We start from the raw sequence: 18,629 nt of genomic DNA, 5'->3' as shown, positions 1-18,629 counted from the left end.
GTTATGTGTGATGATTTTGCTTTGGATGGTTTGGCAAATTGAATAAATCATAACGTCATCAAAGATCTGCAGTTTCAATTAGGATTCAAGTTCTATTGCAATCCTATATTAGGATGCGAAGAGGTCTACACTCCTAAGACTGATTTCTAAAGTTGTTGACATATTGATCAGTTCCGTTAGTTGAGAATTACATACATCCATTCTGTAATTACACTTTGGCTATAGATTGGATAGTTTGGGACTTGGCCCAGGTGATCGCATAACAAGGAGACAGTTCTTATGCTTTGAGGCAGGGGTGAGAGCAGAGAAGTGGTAACGGATAGAGGATAGGGTCCGTAGTCCAAAAAGAGTCACTCGAGAGGGTTGCAAGACAAAGTTCCAAGTGAACTATTCCAAAATATTAAGAGCGTATGTCGTAAAAGCATTCATAATAGAGCACACCCACAAACTCACATCTACAAGGGAGTCCCCATTCCTGCGGTCACACCGAGAAGTGAAAGAAGAAGACTTGGCCCTTGCCATAGTTATGTGTCGAGTGTCAATTAGGTCATGTTATGCTTATGAATACATGGTAGATCAGGAAGGTAGATATGTAAATGTGGGATTCACAGTGAAAGATCTCTATAACAAGCTGGATGACGAACGGCGAAGCACTAAATTCGATAGTTAGTCTGAAACAGCACTTGCTTACATGAGTGCTAGAAAAGCACATGACCTAGATTTCTTCTATAGGTTCAATGTGGACAAGGAATGAAGATAGGTTAGCAAACTTATTATGGAGGGATATACATTCTCTCATCAATTACATGAGCTTTGGGGATTTCTTGATATTTGACGTTGCTTACAAAACAAACGTCTATGGGAATCCCCTGGTATTGTTCGTTAGATGCAACAATCACATAGGAAGTAGTATATTTGGGGCTGCACTGCTCCTAGAAGAAACCGTGGAGTCCTATGTCTGGGTGCTGAAAATGTTCTTTTAACTCCTTGAAGAATAAAAAATCCGTATATGTATTGACAGACGGAGATGTAGCGATGCGCAGGGCACTTGCAGAAGTGATTCCAGAGCCTAAGCATCTGCTGTGTGCATGGAATCTTACCAGGAACGTGATATTGGCCATGTGAAGAAGTAAATTTAGCACTCGATGAAACAAGGATTTTAGTCTTCTATTGTCATGTCTTGGAGATATATATGAATAACACTGCATTTGGTTTGGCTAAAATTTTGTACTACCTTTATATACAGGCAGGGGCGGATCTAGGTATAGGGGTGGGAGGACTCAAGCCTTCCCTAGATTTTGGGTTGAAAGAAAAACCTATATATATGATATATATTGTTTCTTTGTATGTATGTTTGTTTGACTAAGTCAATCCGAACTCCCGAATTATCGAAGTCAAATTCCTCTTTGGCTCTCCCATTCTTTCCATCTATCACAAACTCTCATTTTTTGTCTTCTTCTTCTTCTTCTCAAAAAAGCCTAAATTCTAGACTAAATTCAATTGTTGAACACTTAAACTTTCAGGTTCTTATCTCTCCGCTCCTGCATTCCCATACTTGTGCATAATTAAAAAAAAATTTGGGCTTCGCCCAAAGAGACACATGAATACGTAGCCTACCCCATTTTTGGATCCTAGATCCGCCACTGTATACAGGCAATGTTTAAGCATTATATGTTGCAGATAATCAAGAGTAGCCGATCCTAATCAACTACTACAGTCCCTGCTTTTGTCTAGCTATGACTCTTTCTGTCTTTAGTGTTTCAATCACTTTCAGGTCGATTTGATAAAGTAGTTTAATGTTTTGTTTTACAAAATAGTTAAAAGTTTTGCAGTAAAAAAACGTTGAAACACTTTGACATTAATTACCTAACACAATTTTATTAAACACACTAGTTGGTTGCTGCTTTATCAAATACTTAACTGTTTTAGTCTACCAACTGAACCTTAAAAACGTAGTGATAAAAAAGCAAGTGATTAGTAATTTTACAGAATCATAGAAGAGTTTTCTACATTTGTTCAGACAATTGAGTCGCTAATTGTCTTTATCACAATAATTAAATTAACATATTAGAAAGCAAGTAAATCCTCACAATCAAATTGCACAAACCAATCCTGCAAGCAATCTGATCACTAACCAAACATCCCTTCGACCCTTCCCGCCAACTCCATACTGATCAACAAAAAGCCATCAAGTGTTTTTACCAGTAGTGAATTTGTATCAATATTTCAACTATATGTTAAAAAGTACTTAACGATAAAGTCAAAAATAAGGGTATGACGAGAGTTTCTATTTGTTATTAGGATAGTCGGAAAAATAAAATACTCGGAAAAAGAAAATACCTAAAATGACTAAATAGAAATTGGGGTTGGCGGTCTTATCTTCCCTATGTTTTATGTTAATTTTAGGTTTTGGACAACACATGTAACTCAACAGCTTTCTCTCCTCACATGAATAGTCAAAATTCCAAGGCTAAAATCGTCTAAGGAAAATGAAAAACACGAAGGGCTGAAAAGGCAACAAAAATTAATAGGAAAAAAAAATGAGTATATATATCCAGGTCTGTGAGATATGAGATCTGTAAACCCAAGACCAACCCCATTCTTCTTTTCCCAGTCTGATTACCCACGAGAGTAACCGAGACAGAAAAACCAAAAAGCCAAACGCGCCTTCTCTGTGACTCTCAGTCTCAGAGAGAGAGAGAGAGAGAGAGAGAGAGAGATATTAATCTCTCTCTCTCTGTCTCTGATCCCTTTGTTGTTATCTATTTGAAGCTAGAAGCTAGATCATTGAAGATGGTGAGGATTCGTAAGAACCTTCAGGTCTCACCGCTGTTTTTCAGCTCCAACGTAGCTCCGGAAGACTTCTGGCCACATATCTGCCGACTGAATCAATCTCCGTGGGACGTCAATCCCCCTCCAGAGGTCAGTTAATCTCTTCACCTTGTTCTTCTTTTCATTCTCAGTTTCTCTATAGATCTACGAAAACCCGGTTCATTTTTTATTTCAATTTCCTCTGCATGCATCTCCATTACTAGGGTTTTCCCTCTTTGTTCATTTGACGACATTAGGGTTCTTCGAAAACCCTAAAATTTCACATCATCAATCTTGTGTGTTGAGCTCTTTTTGCTCGATTAGGTAACTTGTTTGTTGTCATTTCTGATATTTGTTTGTTTTGTTTTTTTTTGTGTCATGTACGTAGTTGGAAGCTCAGGAAGATTTAAAAGTGTATGGGAGCTTGAAAGGATCTATCGGAGCTACAAAAAGGTAACCTGAATTCTCTATTCCTCGATTTTAATATAATTTATCCGATTTGGAACTACATCCAAGTGTTAGGGTTTTCGGTTTCTTTCTTGTATATGTTACTTTTTTATCGTTTACTATAGTGTTGCTTGAAATGTTGTTTTCTAATGCAAAACGCAGCGTTGCGTTGCCATCCAGGATGGATATTGACAAAGTGATTATGGATGTCGAAGAGGATTCAAAAGGGCTTGGCGAAGGCAATGAAATTGGGTTAAAGAAGCAGAAGATATGTAAAAAGAACGATGGAAAAGGGTGGAAGTGTAGAAAAGAAGTGAAGGAAGGGTACTCATTTTGCAATCACCACATAACCCTTATTAGGTCTTACCATAATACTGGCAGCAACAATGCTACTAGCAATGCTAACAAGTCCTTTTCTTTCAAGAAGCCCAAGGTGACCACGAGAGAGGCTCCTGAGGCCAAGGAGAAAAAGGGCTCGTCCTCGAAGTCTAATTAATGACTATATATACTACTCGCTTTTTAGTCCATGGTGGAATCGGAATAGAAGGACTATAGTTGAGGAACAGATCGCGAAGAATATTGCTATAGAAAATGGTGCTACTACATCCTCTACTAGTGTAGCTACTCCAAATCAAGATCCTCCATCACCCAAGGCTGGTAATCAGAATCAATCCGCTTATGTGGATGTCAATGAAGGCAACGATGATGGGAGCAACAAATGTCGCCGAAAGAGAATGAGGAAGCCTATGAAGGCTAAATCCTTATTGTCCTTATTTCCAACTGAACCCCAAGCCAATAAGGTCAAAAATTAATTTTCGAATGTACCATGTTTTCAATATTTGAGTGTTTAGGATTAAGCCATTTTGTATTGTACACAGTGTTGTGATTTGCTATGAGTGAGGGTAGTGCCTCCTCCAAAACATGACAATAGGAGAGCTTTCGTAGCTTGTGAGTTGGATTTACTTAAAGTATTGCATTACTGATATTTCAAACTATGCATATGCAATGTTGTCATTCAGAGTTTTTTTAATGGGATATTTGATAATCTTTTAAATTTAAGACCTTTTTTTTTGTCTGCATGTAAATGATAATTTGTTGCGCTAATAAATGTGAGGCAGATGATATCAAAACAAGAGCAATTTACAGTTTTTATATCCATTTTATTCACTAAAATTCGTAGTATGAAGAAAATTTCACAATAGAATTCACAACCCTTTGGCTATATAAGTTGCCAGACTGTGAATTAGTGTGGCTAGTTATACTGTACATGTTTTTAACGGATATCTCGGTTTATAATAGTAAAATATAAATAATTGGTAAGTTTTCTGGCAAAGGAGCATCTTAGTCTCGGTTCACAGCATCACTTTATAGATACGTACAAAATTATTTGGGAAAAAGTACGTGATTTCTCCTTAATGTTTATTTGGCAGTTTAGAAAGTACAGCTGAGAACCTTCACTACCAGCAGCCCATAAAACATTAAACACTTGTTAGCTGTGCACCGCATCCATCCAGACGATTGCATTTGAAATAATATCTTATTTTTTTTAAAAATGCATCTACGAGTATGTTACACTGAGAAATGCTAGTTACCTTCCCATTCTATCTTTCCCTTTCAATTTTCCCCACTCAACAAATGACATGTGGATTTCACTACCACTTTAAACTCAATATTTATTACATTGAATAACTAATTCTATTTTTTCCATGTCTGCCCTTCTAATAAATGTCTCACATTTTTTTTCTTTCTATATTTTACTTTGACTTTGTAGGATATTTAAGTTATTTTGCATTTTTTAATTGTTATTTTGACAATCTGGGTTTAGGTTTTTTTCTTTCTGGATTCATCTAGGTCAAAGTTCCCCATACTTATCTTCCCTTTCTCTCAAATCTTTCTTTATCTCTTTCTATTTCTCTAGCATCGATCCATTCTGAAATCCATTCCCTTTTTTTAATCTTCGTTCGATCAAGTCTTTTTTTATCTCTTTCTTTTTCTCTAGCATCCACTCTAAAATCCATTCCCATTTTTTAATCTTCGTTCAATTTCATTTCTTTGGCAGGGGAAATGAAATTGAACAAAGATTTTAAAAATTGTTTTTTTTTTTTTAAGAAATTGAGCTAACGGAACCCTTTCACCGGACATACCATTACTCTTCCACCACTCATAGAAACCACAGATGGAAGAGCTTCTATTTATTCGGTTGAATTGTCGGGTGACCCATGTTTGTGTCGTAATGATTATGAAGTACTAGTCCAATACAATAGTGAGTTTCTTTCCGTAACCAGTCTTGCATATTTTAGATCAGGGGATGATACTTGGACTCAAATAGGTGATGAAAGTTTCGCTAGCAAAGTTAAATGGTGATTAAGAGTATTGGAAGTGATGTTTTACTGGATAATAATAATGCAAGCTAAAAAGACAAAAAAACCACAACCCATATTGTCAAAATAAGAATTTAAAAATGCAAAATTATTTAAGAAAAAAGAAATGCAAAATAAATTAAACATCCTACAAAGTCAAAGTAAAATATAGAAAGAAAAAAAATGTGAGACATTTATTAGAAGGGCAGACATGGAAAAATAGAATTAATTATTTAATGTAATAAATATTGAGTTTAAAGTGGTAGTGGAATCCACATGTCATTTGTTGAGTGAGAAATGTTGAAAGGAGAAGGTAGCTAGCATTCCTCATGTTACACTAGTAAATTTCATTAATATGTGAAATTTGACCACATTCCGATGTACGGGTTGGTTATCTATTCATAACCATTAATTTTAGCAAAGTTGGACTTGATTCAAAACAAATTGGATTTTCTACTTAATCAAGTCAAAGTAAATCCAGTGTCGAAGTAGACTGGATAATTGTTTCTTTATTAATTTATTTTGTACACGGTCATTAAATTATTAAAATTATATGTAACATCATAGTCATTAAAAAACGGGACGCCTATAATTCTGCAAAAATACATACGCCTATAATTCTGCAAAATATTATTCGGTCAAATAATTCACGTACCTTATCTAATTATCTGGTCAAATATTTGTTAAAAAAAAAAGGCAATACGGCAAATTTTTAAGTTTGAATTATACGTGTATAATTTAGCAAGTAGTAAAAAAACATAATCAAAAATACGGATATACAAAACACTATTTTTGTAAGAAAATAACTAATAATCTACACCCGACTCTTGCTTTTACTTTATAACATTCCTGAAATGTGACAAAACATGAAGAAAATGATATGACACCCAAGTATAATGTAATCAGGCACTTGAATTATAATACGCCATATTGAAAGTTTTTTTAATTATACGCGTGTTGAAGTTTTGTACGCGTTTTAACTAACTATTGCTTTAGTTTTTTTTTTTTTAACTTCCAAGTATTTTTACTCGTTATAAAACAGGTAAGCGTATAAAACGTGTTTAAAAATGTTGAACTCAATAATACGCGAAAAAAACCAAGTCTACAATTTCAATACGCCGTACTGAAGTTTTTTTCAATTATACGCGTACTGAAGTTTTATGCGCGTTTAATATGCATTTTAACTTACTCGGTGTAACATTGTGAAATTAAAAAATGTATTACTATCGTTTGGAGTGAGTTTTTTTACGGAAGGTAATGATGAGAATGGATTTTGATACAGTTTGGATTGATATGATAATGCAGTGTGTCACTTCTGTGAGATATACATTTGTGATCATGAGAGAAAATCTGAGGGCCGGGGTTATGTGGTGTCACCGTGCCACTCAGAGGTTTGAGACCGGGAGACCCTCTCTCCCCCCATATCTTTTCTTACTTGATGCCGAGGGTTTATCAGCCTTTTTGTGTCAGAGTGCAAATGCTTTAAAATTACCGGGGATTCTATTTGTGAGAAGGCTCCTGCTCTGAACCATTTATTGTTCGCAGGTGAAAGTCTCCTTTATGCATATGCATCTGAAGAGGTCTATGGGGAAATTCAGAAGATTCTGGGAGTTTATGGAAAACTTATCACCTCTGAATTGGCAAACTTACCCTTTAGCTTGAACTCGTGGTCCTTAATTGATCAAGGAAGAGCCCATAATAGATCACTGATATAGGGTAGATCTGGGTGGATTCAAACAACCATTATCCAAACCACAAGAGCTCGGACGCTCAACCATTTTGAGCTTACAGATCTTGCTAGTAATCGCATAGGACCCAGATCACAATTCTGAATCAGCAGGGCTTTGATCTAATGAATGATTATAGATCATGACCACGCTGCCATCGTCCTTTTAGGGATTCCACCGCTCCGAGAGGGAGACTCCGCCTTTGCAAGCTTTACTTGTGTGTGTGTGTCTATATATATATATATATATATATATATATATATATATATATACAGATCCTATCCAGAGCGAGGCATCGCTTTGAAATTTCAGAGCGAGGTTAGGGTTTAGGGTCACTTTTCGGTCGCATATCCACATCCCAACCGTTCAGTTTTTAGGTACTAATGTATAGATCATCTCTGCAAAATTTCAACGAAATTGATGGTCTTTAAGGTATCTAACTTGCTTAAACCAATGGACGAACTGAATCTGTCCAACCTGAACCGTACTAGCTTTAAGGCAGTTTTCAATGCCTTAACGACCATCAATTTGGCTGAAATTTTGCAGAGATGATCTATACATTAGTACCTAGAAACTGAACGGTTGAGATGTGGATATACGACCGAAAAGTGACCCTAAACCCTAACCTCGCTCTGAAATTTCAAAGCGATGCCTCGCTCTGGATAGGATCTGTATATATATATATATGAAAATGTTCTGAAGAGGACGTCCGCAATCCAGAAAAAGTGCGGACATCGCTCCTCCGGCCTCGATCGAGGGTGACGGTGCAGCACGGCTTGCCGGAGGGACGCCGGGGGTCGTACGGAGGGGTCTGCGATGTGGTGGAGTCGCGGACGACGGTTCTGCGGTGCTGCACAGAACCTGCAACTGCAGGTGAGGTGGCTGCCCAAAAACCGGCAAGCCCGACCTCCTCCGACCTCGAACACCGCCCAGAAGAGGTCTGGGACGCCTCCGGCCTCCCTCCGGCCAGCCCCGCGCCGCCGTCGTCACCTGAAACTGCCTGCTGCGTTGACGTCCGCACTTTAGCGAAAGTGCGGACGTCCGCTTCAGATCCTTCCTCTATATATATATATATATATATATATATATATATATATATATATAGACACACACACACTAGCCGATCGCGCGTGCGTATTGTCCTTCCTCTTTTGCTACGCATATTTGAAATATTACTCATGAGTGCAATATTATTTATGTGTTTTATATTACCTAACTCTTATCTCATACAGATATTATAAAATATTGTATATGTCTTTAGCAATCCATCAACGAAAAAATAAATGGTTGGAACAAATATGCCTTTAGCAATCCATTGTACAAAAATATGCTTTGGTATATACAAATATATATAATTTTAATGGTTGGAACCCAATATACGTTTGATTATATTACTTTGGTCACTCAACTATTACATTGTCAATCACTTAAGTCACCCAAAGAGTATTTTTTATAATGAAAACAATTAACAAAGTGACTTAAGTGATTGACAATGTAATAATTGAGTGACCAAAGTGATATATTTGAAACTTTAGTGACCAAAGTGTCGAATGAGTCATAGTTGAGTGACCATTTGTGGAATTCTCCCGGTCAGACAATTGAGGTGAGCGGGCTTCTTTATTTTGGATAGCGTTGGAGTTAAAATAAAATGTATACTCAAAATGGTAAAGACTTCTAATGTGCTTAATTTACTTGCCTTGCCTTCTTTATGAGTATATTTTTCTTTTTTGGTCTCATTGTTCATGTCATTTCAACACTTATTTTTTTTTCTCTTAAACTGTGATCAAATCAAGATAGTCTTCTTATGTAAGTTTTGGTAGACTTCAGCCATACTGCTGTTGATCTAATGAATTCAACTTCTATTTCCAAAAAAAAAAAAAAAAAAAAAACCAAGATAGTCTTGTTTATACCTTTTCATGTTGTTAGTGATTTCTTACCTTTTACTATGTTTTTCTTCCGATAATTTCTTACTTTCTACTTTTGTCTGTTATTAACTCTCCATTTTTTTTCCTGTACTGCGTGCTGATCTTCATTTTTGTTTCTGTCGAACAAAAAATCACAGTATCATTAATTCTAACGGACATTGAGAGAACAAAACAGTACTCTTGACCGGTGATTTAGCTCTCCACCATTGTGTTCAAACTTCAAACCTCTTGCATGGTAACTCTCTAAAAGAATACATCCTCATAGATAACCTTACTTAGAAGGACTACACTTGCTAGTAAATTAAACCTGGTAGGCTTCATGCCTAACACATTGAACAACATTGGAAGTCGATTACTATTGGATTGTCAGTCTCTAAGCTTCTCAAAGTGTCAGCACACTACTTGACTCTCAGAGAAAAGCTTTGTTGGATTCCTGAACCTCCAATTTATTCCATTTAATCTGTCTTCCAGCACTCGATTGGCTGCAACAAACAACTGAAAGCAAAGAAGTAACAAAGACAATATAAATTAATCAATTGTCATCAAATCATAGTTTGAAACTTACAACACCTAAACAATAGATCAAAATTTACAAAACCTTATTATTCAATTCCAGACCATCATTTGATTATATGTTTGCCCTATTCTTAAATTGGCTGAATAACATGTAAACAATAGAACTGATCTTATGCATGCAACTACAAAATAAGTTAGAGAAAAAAGAGTTGTGGCTAGAGTAAAATGGTTGCGTCACTAATAGCTAAGGGCAATCGTTTGATCTACACTCAGGCTTGAGCAGGTTGAATTTCTTTATGCTGAATTGTTGTGACAAAAAGGTAAAAAAGAAAATGAAAAATTCATGAGGAATTGCCTACTTGAACAACTATTACAGAGCAGCTAAACAAATAGGAATTGGTATTCAGTGAATGTCAAATCCTTACAATGAACCAAATCCCATGTTCATGTAGTCAGCCTCCTTAAATTTAAGTCTTACCTACAGATTAATTAAAATATTTAGAATAGAATTGCAAAAACGAATTGAAGAAAAACTCAATTCGACCAACCGCATGATGACAGGAAAAGGAAAATAAAATTGATGCAATTGGGAAATCAAATTAAGTTAGATGGAGAAGAAAAATGGAGTATAAATGTTACCTGGAACCAAAGAATTTAGTCATCTTGATCTTCATGTAACCTGAAAAGGTGCAAAGAAAACATCTGGAAACAAATTTCTATAAACAATCACTACTATAAATATGGCCTATGGGGACAGCCATTATTTCATGGCCATTGATGTTATTAGGGACGGATTACTGTGCCTATTGGTCTTTGGCCACAGATTGGATGTCCGAGACGATTTGTACCGACTCCAAATGGATTTTAACCAACTAGCCACCGCACAAACTGTCCGTCGCTCCTAAGGTACACAGCCCCCTAACAATTTCACGCGCTGTACTGTTTACTTCTGACAATGAACAGTGGTCACTGTTATATTTATATTATTATAACATTGCCTGCTCAACTCCTCACACGCTTGGTTCTTTTGCTACTACTCTTTTTTCATCTGTGGCTAATTGGTACCAAATTACCAAAAAAAAAAGTACTATTGGGAAATACACAAAAATTACCATTTATGGTTTTGAATATATTCCATTCTAGTTTTACCCATGGATCCCATCCAAGTTGTTTTATGGTAACAAAATTGATTCCTGGTAATTCTTGCTGGGATAAAATTCTCAAAGATAGCCAGATTTTATAGTTCAAATCAAATGCCAAGTATGAATTCAAACATATATCTGCAAACTAAAATAATTCCAACACCTCTGCAACAACATAAACTGAATTAGAGCTCATTCTCATTCCACTATATATCAACTCCATGCTAAGAGTTCTTGCACACTTTACAACTTCCAGATATCTAACACTGGATCTAAAAAGATGTGATTACAACTTCCATCTACCAAAAGCGATCCCATTCTATATAGGTTACAAGAAAGCAATGACCAAGTACATCTCATGAAATGACTATCCTTCATAAGCATGGCCATGAGAACAAATTGTACAGACAATTACCAAGTAAAACATATTAGCACTGCTCAAGTTTAATCTTCAGAATGGATGAACCAAATAATGAATTAACAATTCCATCAGCAAAGTACTGAGGCATATGAATAATTTTGAACATCAAGAGTGTTTCCAAATGTGTAAATACCTGGTAGAGATCACCTATCTGAATGTGTAGGATCAAATCTCTTCAGTTTAGGGACTTAAGAGTTGTCAAACGTGTCAAATTGTTTCTGCTTGAATCATCCAACTGCATTTTCAGATACATAGCATTAGTGTTGTAATATGAAAAAGCTAACATGAATATCTACTAATAGATAAAGCTCTTCAACATTATAAAATTCAGATGGTTTGTGAATGGAGTCATGCAATTTAACAAGCAGATAATATGTGAGTATCTTTAAAGATAAACAATGGCTTAATAATAAGCATAGTCTCCTAAGATTGTGTTCTAACAGCTGCTCTGTACCTTGAATTAAGTGGCCAACTTGGAGAGCCTAAAACCTGTATGGTCCAAAAACATTGACATTACTAGGAAACAACAATTGGTAAGTAATACATAATGAAAGAAACTAGCTTTGTGATTACCGCTGCAACAGAAGGAATGTCCACAAAATCATGGTAGGAGTATCTTTTATCAGAGGGGCATGTGAGGAGTGCTCTAGTGCCAACAAAGAATTTATTCCTCCAAGTTATGAAGGTTAACAGAAACAGACAGGAGAAATCAATAGGCGTCCACAAATTAGAAAAGTAGAGATATGGATATCAAGATTTAGTTCTTGCCTTAGAATTGATTTTGAGAAGCACATTGGTAAGGTAGTGATGATAAATCTTGGAAGGAAAAATGCATTGTGGCTCAATCCTGAAAACAATACTTGAGACACTTTTTTTTTTCCCAAGGCCATGTAGAATATCACAAAGTGATTATATAATCATAGCAAGGGATATATAGGTGGGATGCCACTGAAAATAACAATACCGTACCATAAATATAAGAATCTTTCCTCTCTGGTAAAACGCAAAGAATGAAGTCAGGTGGACTTGGAAGCTTAGTTTGAGTTTTTTTTCAAACATCTTTTCAACTCTTATACAGGGTTGTGTCTTTTAGACTGTGGTTCTTCCTCAAGCAACGTAAAGGGGCGCTCAATAAGCTGCACAGAAGAAGTTAGAGTTCTTTAGTGGACTACCCTGAAACCTCAAAGACACAACCTTCAATGTAAATTAAAGAAATACTTGAGTGATAGCTCAACGTCAAGAAAAAACATCAATTTACATGTACTCAGCCTACCTTCACAACAACAGATAAGAGAAAAAAAATAAGATTTCTTTTCAGTGCATACGAATCAGCGATTAGAATAAAGAAAACCCCAAATTAGAGTTGCATGCAAAAGCACCCAATAAAACACTAAAGCATTGCGTAGTTGTAAACCAATCAGCTATAATATAGAAATGAAAGCTCATGTGGCCTAAACCCTCTTCTTCTTATTAACCTTGAGCGAAACAACAAAAATGATGGGTAAAGAAATTGAGAGAGTATAATCCCTTTCCGAAAGTTTGCAATTGGACCAGAAAATTGAGAACTTGAAAGAACTGAGATCCCTACCTGGATCATCACAAGGAGGAGTGCAATCCAAAATACCCAGTTAATTCTTGAAACCCTAGCGACCTCGCATTTGGGCTACTTTTCGTCGGATCTAACTAATAAACGTTTAGAGGGGAGATTAGACAAGATATGAACCTTAAGAAAATGAAGCGGCCATGCATGAGACAGGAGATCGGCTATCGCGCGCTCATCGCCCTCACCTTTGACGGAGGTATCCATGGCAGTGAGAGGGAGGAGATCATGAAAACTCAAAAATGAAAGAGAGAGGAACAAAAACGAGGATGAAAACTATTATTATATTTGGATGTACCGGTATGGCGACGGACATATATTGTTTTATCTTCTTCTTTTTTTTTTTTAGCAAAATGGATGGATAATTAGACTGTGGCGCCGGCGCGTGATTTTGTCATGGCTTTGCCACGGAAAACTAGTTTTCTCCTTACTATTGCTCATAATTTCATCTTTTGCGACGGAATTCGCTTTTCACTGTGGCTAATACATGTCCAGGGGTCAGCTAGACCTTAACCGTCGCAAATTTTGACCCTGTGTACAAATATAGGGACGGAGCATTAAATTTTCACTGTTGGGCTGTGGCCATAGGCCACATTTCTAGTAGTGAATTATGCAATAAACAATCAGTTTTTTTTTTCTTTCCTTGAAGGACACTGACAATAGTCATCAATCAAGTAATATCACCAATTTACATAGGATACATACGATAAATGGATAATTCAGAAGGGACCAACAAATAAACCTCACCGCTCGCATCTAAGGAAGAAGGTTTTGTAAACACCCGATTCAAAATTTCACTGCATTTGCCATGAACAAACACACACGCACACACAAAGTAGAAAGAAATTAGACGGGGAAGAATATTAACTAAAATCAGATAAACAATACTTTCTATATTGATCAAGTATAGTGTGTCTCTTGGAGATTTTCTGTAGAAAAGGATTAGGAGAAGAAACGATTTACTACCTATAGCATTTGGTTTCTAATAGCAACAAATGAAAATGGCTACAGTTTGCGGTAGAGAAGAAAACGAAGAGGAGAACGTCTTCTGCACAATTTAGAAAAGGTGGGGGGAATAATAACTGCAAATCAGTTTTTGAAGGAAACTGAAACTGTCTTATCCTCCCTGATTTCTCTTTTGCCCTTTATTTATTTATATCAAGTTTTGTACACTTATATAGAGAGAGGGGCAATTGCAGGGATTATGATAAATTTAACCATAAGCCTTATTGGCTTAATTAATACTGATATATATATATATATATACAGGCCCGATCAAGGGCGGACGTCCGCACTGTCGCTAAAGTGCGGACGTCGACGCAGCAGGCGGCTTCCAGGCGTCGACGGCGGCGCGAGGCTTGCAGGAGGGAGGCCAAAGGCTTCCCTGACCGTTCTGGGCACTGTTCGAGGTCGGGCTTGCCGGTTTCTGGGCAGCCACCTGTTCTGTGCAGCATCGTAAAACCAGTCGCCGGCGACTCCACCAGACCACAGACCGCTCAGCACGACCCCTGGCCTCCCTCCGCAAGCCGCGCCGTCGCCGCTCGATCGAAGCCGGAGCAGCGACGTCCGCACTTTTTCTAGCTTGCGGACGTCCGCTCTCGAACGGCTCCGTGTGTGTGTGTGTGTGTCTATATATATATATATATATATATATATATATATATATATATATATAGATGACTAAAGTGTGTGTATCCGTGTAAGTGTATTTGTGGATATTGATAGCACAGTGATGCCCTAATTTGATCTGGACACCCATACGTTTCTCTAATTTCTGTACCCCAGTCACTTCTCTCTCTTTCATTTCCCGAAAACTAGAAAACTGGAGAGAGAGAGAGAGAGATGAAACTTCAAAAATTCTAAAGTACCCTTTGAAAAATAAACGATGGCATAACAGTTAACGGTGTTATTGATGACATGTATTATTCTTGAAATTTTCCATAAGTTTTACATTCTCATATATTTTAGAAACTGATGACTGAGAGACAACTCTTATACACTCGATCAGAATCTGCAGTTGGTTAATAGAAAACAGAGACTCGATTGATGTTGTTTTCTATACTAAAAACAATTTTAACATAATATTTTTACCTTTTTCCTTATTTATATGTATTGATATACAATATACCAGAAGTTAGCTTTCACTTAATCTCAATAACAAGCTGATTTATAAGTTTGACATTCTTGCAATGGCTTTTAGGAGCTAGTGAGCTACACTTTTCATAAAGCAAAAGTTATAGCTACTTATCAAATAACCACTCTCCTAAACTCGACTGATATTGCGTCCTATAACATCAAAAACTTTGCTTGTTCAAATATACTTGATTATTCTGAAGTCATATCAAAAGTTAGTTTTCAATTAATCTTAATAAACAGCTCATTTGCAAATTTTACATTCTCATAGTAGCTTTTAATTAGAAACTAATGAACTATAGGCAATTCTCATAAACTGGGAAATACAGCGGCTTATTAGATAATCCTCATCTCTCTTCTAAACTCGACTGATAATAATTTCTATACTCACAAACAATACTTGTACCAAAACGTCAAATATTTTACTTGTTCATATGCACTTGATTATTCACAAAACATATCATATGCCAGTTTTCATTTAATCTAAGTAAGAAATAACTCAATAAGCAAGCACTATGACTTTCTCGATGCATATAAGGTAAAACAAATAGAGTTCGCGAAGTAAGGCAAGGGTATAGTAGAACCGTAGAAGGCTGTAACCGGCGCACGTCCACATCTGTAACTAATTCCGTACTATTTTCACAGTCTGAATTCGAACTTTCCAAAAAATATACGTACAACTTCTTGAAGTCGTTGAAGAGAATTAATAATGGACCAATTAAGTCAATTATGAACTCATTATTTGAATAATAGAATAAATCAACTAGCTACCAAATTCCCCTTCCGTCCATTCAGGTCAATGTATTCAAAGGTAGTCAACAGCTAGCTGCCACAGTTTTTGAAACCTGTCCTCCCTGGCCTGTGTGGTTAGCAGAATTTTCCTATATATATATTTGAATCTATAGGGTTTACGTATACTATTTCTCTGTCATCTGACTAAATTCATCAGGAAACTTCAGGATTTTTTCAGGAATAAGACCTTATATATTTTCCTGGGTTTTTTACTTTAACAGTGTCTGAACTCTTCGAGGACTTTTGAAATGATACCTGAACTTTCAAAGTTATCAATGTGATACCTGAACTCATTTGTTCGTATCAACATCGTACCTACGGTCGATTTCCGTCACAGAACCGTTAACTATGACCACGTGCCCAGCACGTGAGACACAAAATAAAGGTAAAAATGACATTTCCCACTTCCTTTAGTTCTTTACGGGGTTTTTTACTTTACCAGTGTCTGAACTCTTCGAGAACTTTTGAAATGACACCTGAACTTTCAAAGTTATCAATGTGATACCTGGACTCATTTTTTTGTATCAACGTCGTACCTGCGGTCGATTTCCGTCACAGAACCGTTAATTATGACCACGTGCCTAGCACGTGAGGCACTTAATGAGGTTAGAAAACTAATTTACCCTCAAAAGTATTGTTTTTTTTTTTTTGCTTTCTTTCTTTCTTTTTTTCTTTCTTGTTTTTCTTTTTCGACGTCTTTTTCCCTCTGATTTGTCCCCTCCGATTAGAAGCCATGGCCTCAAATCAGATCTCACCTTCTCTCTCTCTCTCTCTCTGATCCCTCTGTCTGAAATCTCAGGTAAATTCCAAGTCTCAGATCTGTAGGCCAAGAGTCTTGAAACCGTCTACACCGCTCCGCCCTGCAATAAATTCAGAGAAGCAAAGCCATCGAGCAAGTTGTGCTTAGAGAACTCCGACGAGATGGAGTCCCCGGCGGTGTCCGTCCATCAGAGAATTGGATTCAAGTTTTTCTTTGGGTTTTGCATTTTGCTAGGAAATGTCATCATCCCATCTGATTGCATTTTGCAAATGAAAAAGGAAATAGAAATGGAGAAGAAGAACTGAAGGTACGACGGGACACGTGAATAACTAAAGGAAGTGGGAAATGTCATTTTTACCCTTATTTTGTGCCTCACGTGCTGGGCACGTGGTCATAGTTAATGGTTTTGTGACGGAAATCGACCGCAGGTACGACGTTGATACGAAAAAATGAGTTCAGGTATCACATTGATAACTTTAAAAGTTCAGGTATCATTTCAAAAGTCCTCGAATAGTTCAGACACTGTTGAAGTATATACTTTTGAGGGTAAATTAGTCTTTTAACCTCATTAAGTGCCTCATGTGCTGGGCACGTGGTCATAGTTAACGGCTCTGTGACGGAAATCGACTGCAGGTACGACGTTGATACGAAAAAATGAGTTCAGGTATCACATTAATAACTTTGAAAGTTCAGGTATCATTTCAAAAGTCCTCGAAGAGTTCAGACACTGTTGAAGTAAAAAACCCTATTTTCCTTGCATGCATTTTTCTGCATAAGTAGTACGTTGAGCTAGCTCGAGGCTTTGTTTTTATCTCTAACCTAGAAATTGATCACGAGAAGTAAATTTAGCACTCGATGAAACAAGGATTTTAGTCTTCTGTTGTCACGTCTTAACTGGAGATATATATGAATAACACTTCATTTGGATTGACTAAAATAATGTACTGTCTTTTAATAAATGCAATGTTTAAGCATTATATGTTGCAGATAATCGAGAGTGGCCAATCCTAATCAACTATTATAGTTACGTCCCCTGCTTTTGTCTCTGACTCTCTGTCTTCAGTGTTTCAGTCATTTTCCGGTTGATTTGATAAAGCAGTTTAATGTTTTTTTTACCAAACAGTTAAACGTTTTGCAGTAAAATAATGTAGAAACGCTTTGACATTAATTTCCTATTAACACTAGAAAAATAGCCAAATTACCCCCTTTACTTTTCCTATGGCTGCCGATTTATCCCTGATATTTCAATTTTGATTATTTACACCCTCACTTTTCTAATTGTTGCCTATTTACACCATATAGTTAACTTTAGATTTTCCATCAAACTTCTCCATTAACTTGGTTAGCACGTGAAGGGCATTTTCATCTGTTCAACTACCACCCAAAAAAAATTAAGCAAACCAACACTTCAAGAATATCAACACGACAAAAGTAAATAATAAGATTAAATTCAGTTAGAGCATCTTTAGCAGACTCTATTTTGACTCTTTAGCTATTTTAGCTCTTTAGCTATTTTGGAGAGCATGTTTAGTTTTTTATCTATTTTAGCAGCTGCACTAGACTCCTAACCGACTTTCCATTATAACTGTTAGCTATTTCGCTCATAAATATAAAAAGTGAGATGAGGCTATCTATAATTTAAAACATTTCTTTTGAGTTATTTTATGTAATTTATAAGTAAATTTAAACTTTTAATTTTCATTTAAAAAATAATATAAATTCAAAACTAGCTAAAATAGAGAGCACTGATGCAGACGTATTTCTAAAGTGGTTAGCCAAAATGACTTTTTAGCTACTTTGGCTAAAAGTTGACTAAAAAATGGCTAGCATTGCTAAAGCTGCTCTTACCCCTCCTGAGCTTTGGGGATAACTTTATGTTAGTCTCTGTGGTCTCAGTTTAAACATAAACATCCCTGAACTTTTCAATTTCAGTCAACGGTGTCCAATTTCTCAAATTCCGTCCAAATTGGACGTTAAGTCCGATAATGGTGCCCA

General features: G+C 36.4%; 1 protein-coding gene and 1 long non-coding RNA gene across 3 annotated transcripts; one reads left to right on the top strand and one right to left on the bottom strand.

Moving 5' to 3' along the window:
* Positions 1-2,632: 2,632 nt before the first annotated feature.
* LOC121051475 lies at positions 2,633-4,165 on the top strand. 2 transcript variants are annotated; one of them, XM_040513860.1, is made up of 3 exons: positions 2,633-2,922; positions 3,200-3,264; positions 3,439-4,165. In XM_040513860.1, the coding sequence occupies exons 1-3, from the start codon at positions 2,794-2,796 to the stop codon at positions 3,752-3,754; spliced, it is 510 nt and encodes a 169-aa protein (XP_040369794.1). In that variant the 5' UTR covers positions 2,633-2,793; the 3' UTR covers positions 3,755-4,165. The 2 variants fall into 2 exon arrangements, with proteins under 2 accessions (XP_040369794.1, XP_040369792.1); XM_040513858.1 differs by having other exon boundaries at positions 3,421-4,165.
* A 7,182-nt stretch (positions 4,166-11,347) lies between these two features.
* Positions 11,348-13,200, bottom strand: LOC121052740. The gene is made up of 5 exons (XR_005810085.1): positions 13,073-13,200; positions 12,319-12,485; positions 11,923-12,217; positions 11,804-11,838; positions 11,348-11,584 (listed from the first exon to the last, which is right to left on the bottom strand). It is a non-coding gene; the product is annotated as an uncharacterized LOC121052740 (long non-coding RNA).
* Between the last annotated feature and the right edge of the window lie 5,429 nt (positions 13,201-18,629).

The sequence above is a fragment of the Rosa chinensis genome, chromosome 1 (assembly GCF_002994745.2).
Source record: "Rosa chinensis cultivar Old Blush chromosome 1, RchiOBHm-V2, whole genome shotgun sequence".
NCBI lineage: Eukaryota > Viridiplantae > Streptophyta > Magnoliopsida > Rosales > Rosaceae > Rosa > Rosa chinensis.
This window is presented reverse-complemented; position numbering and strand designations above follow the sequence as displayed.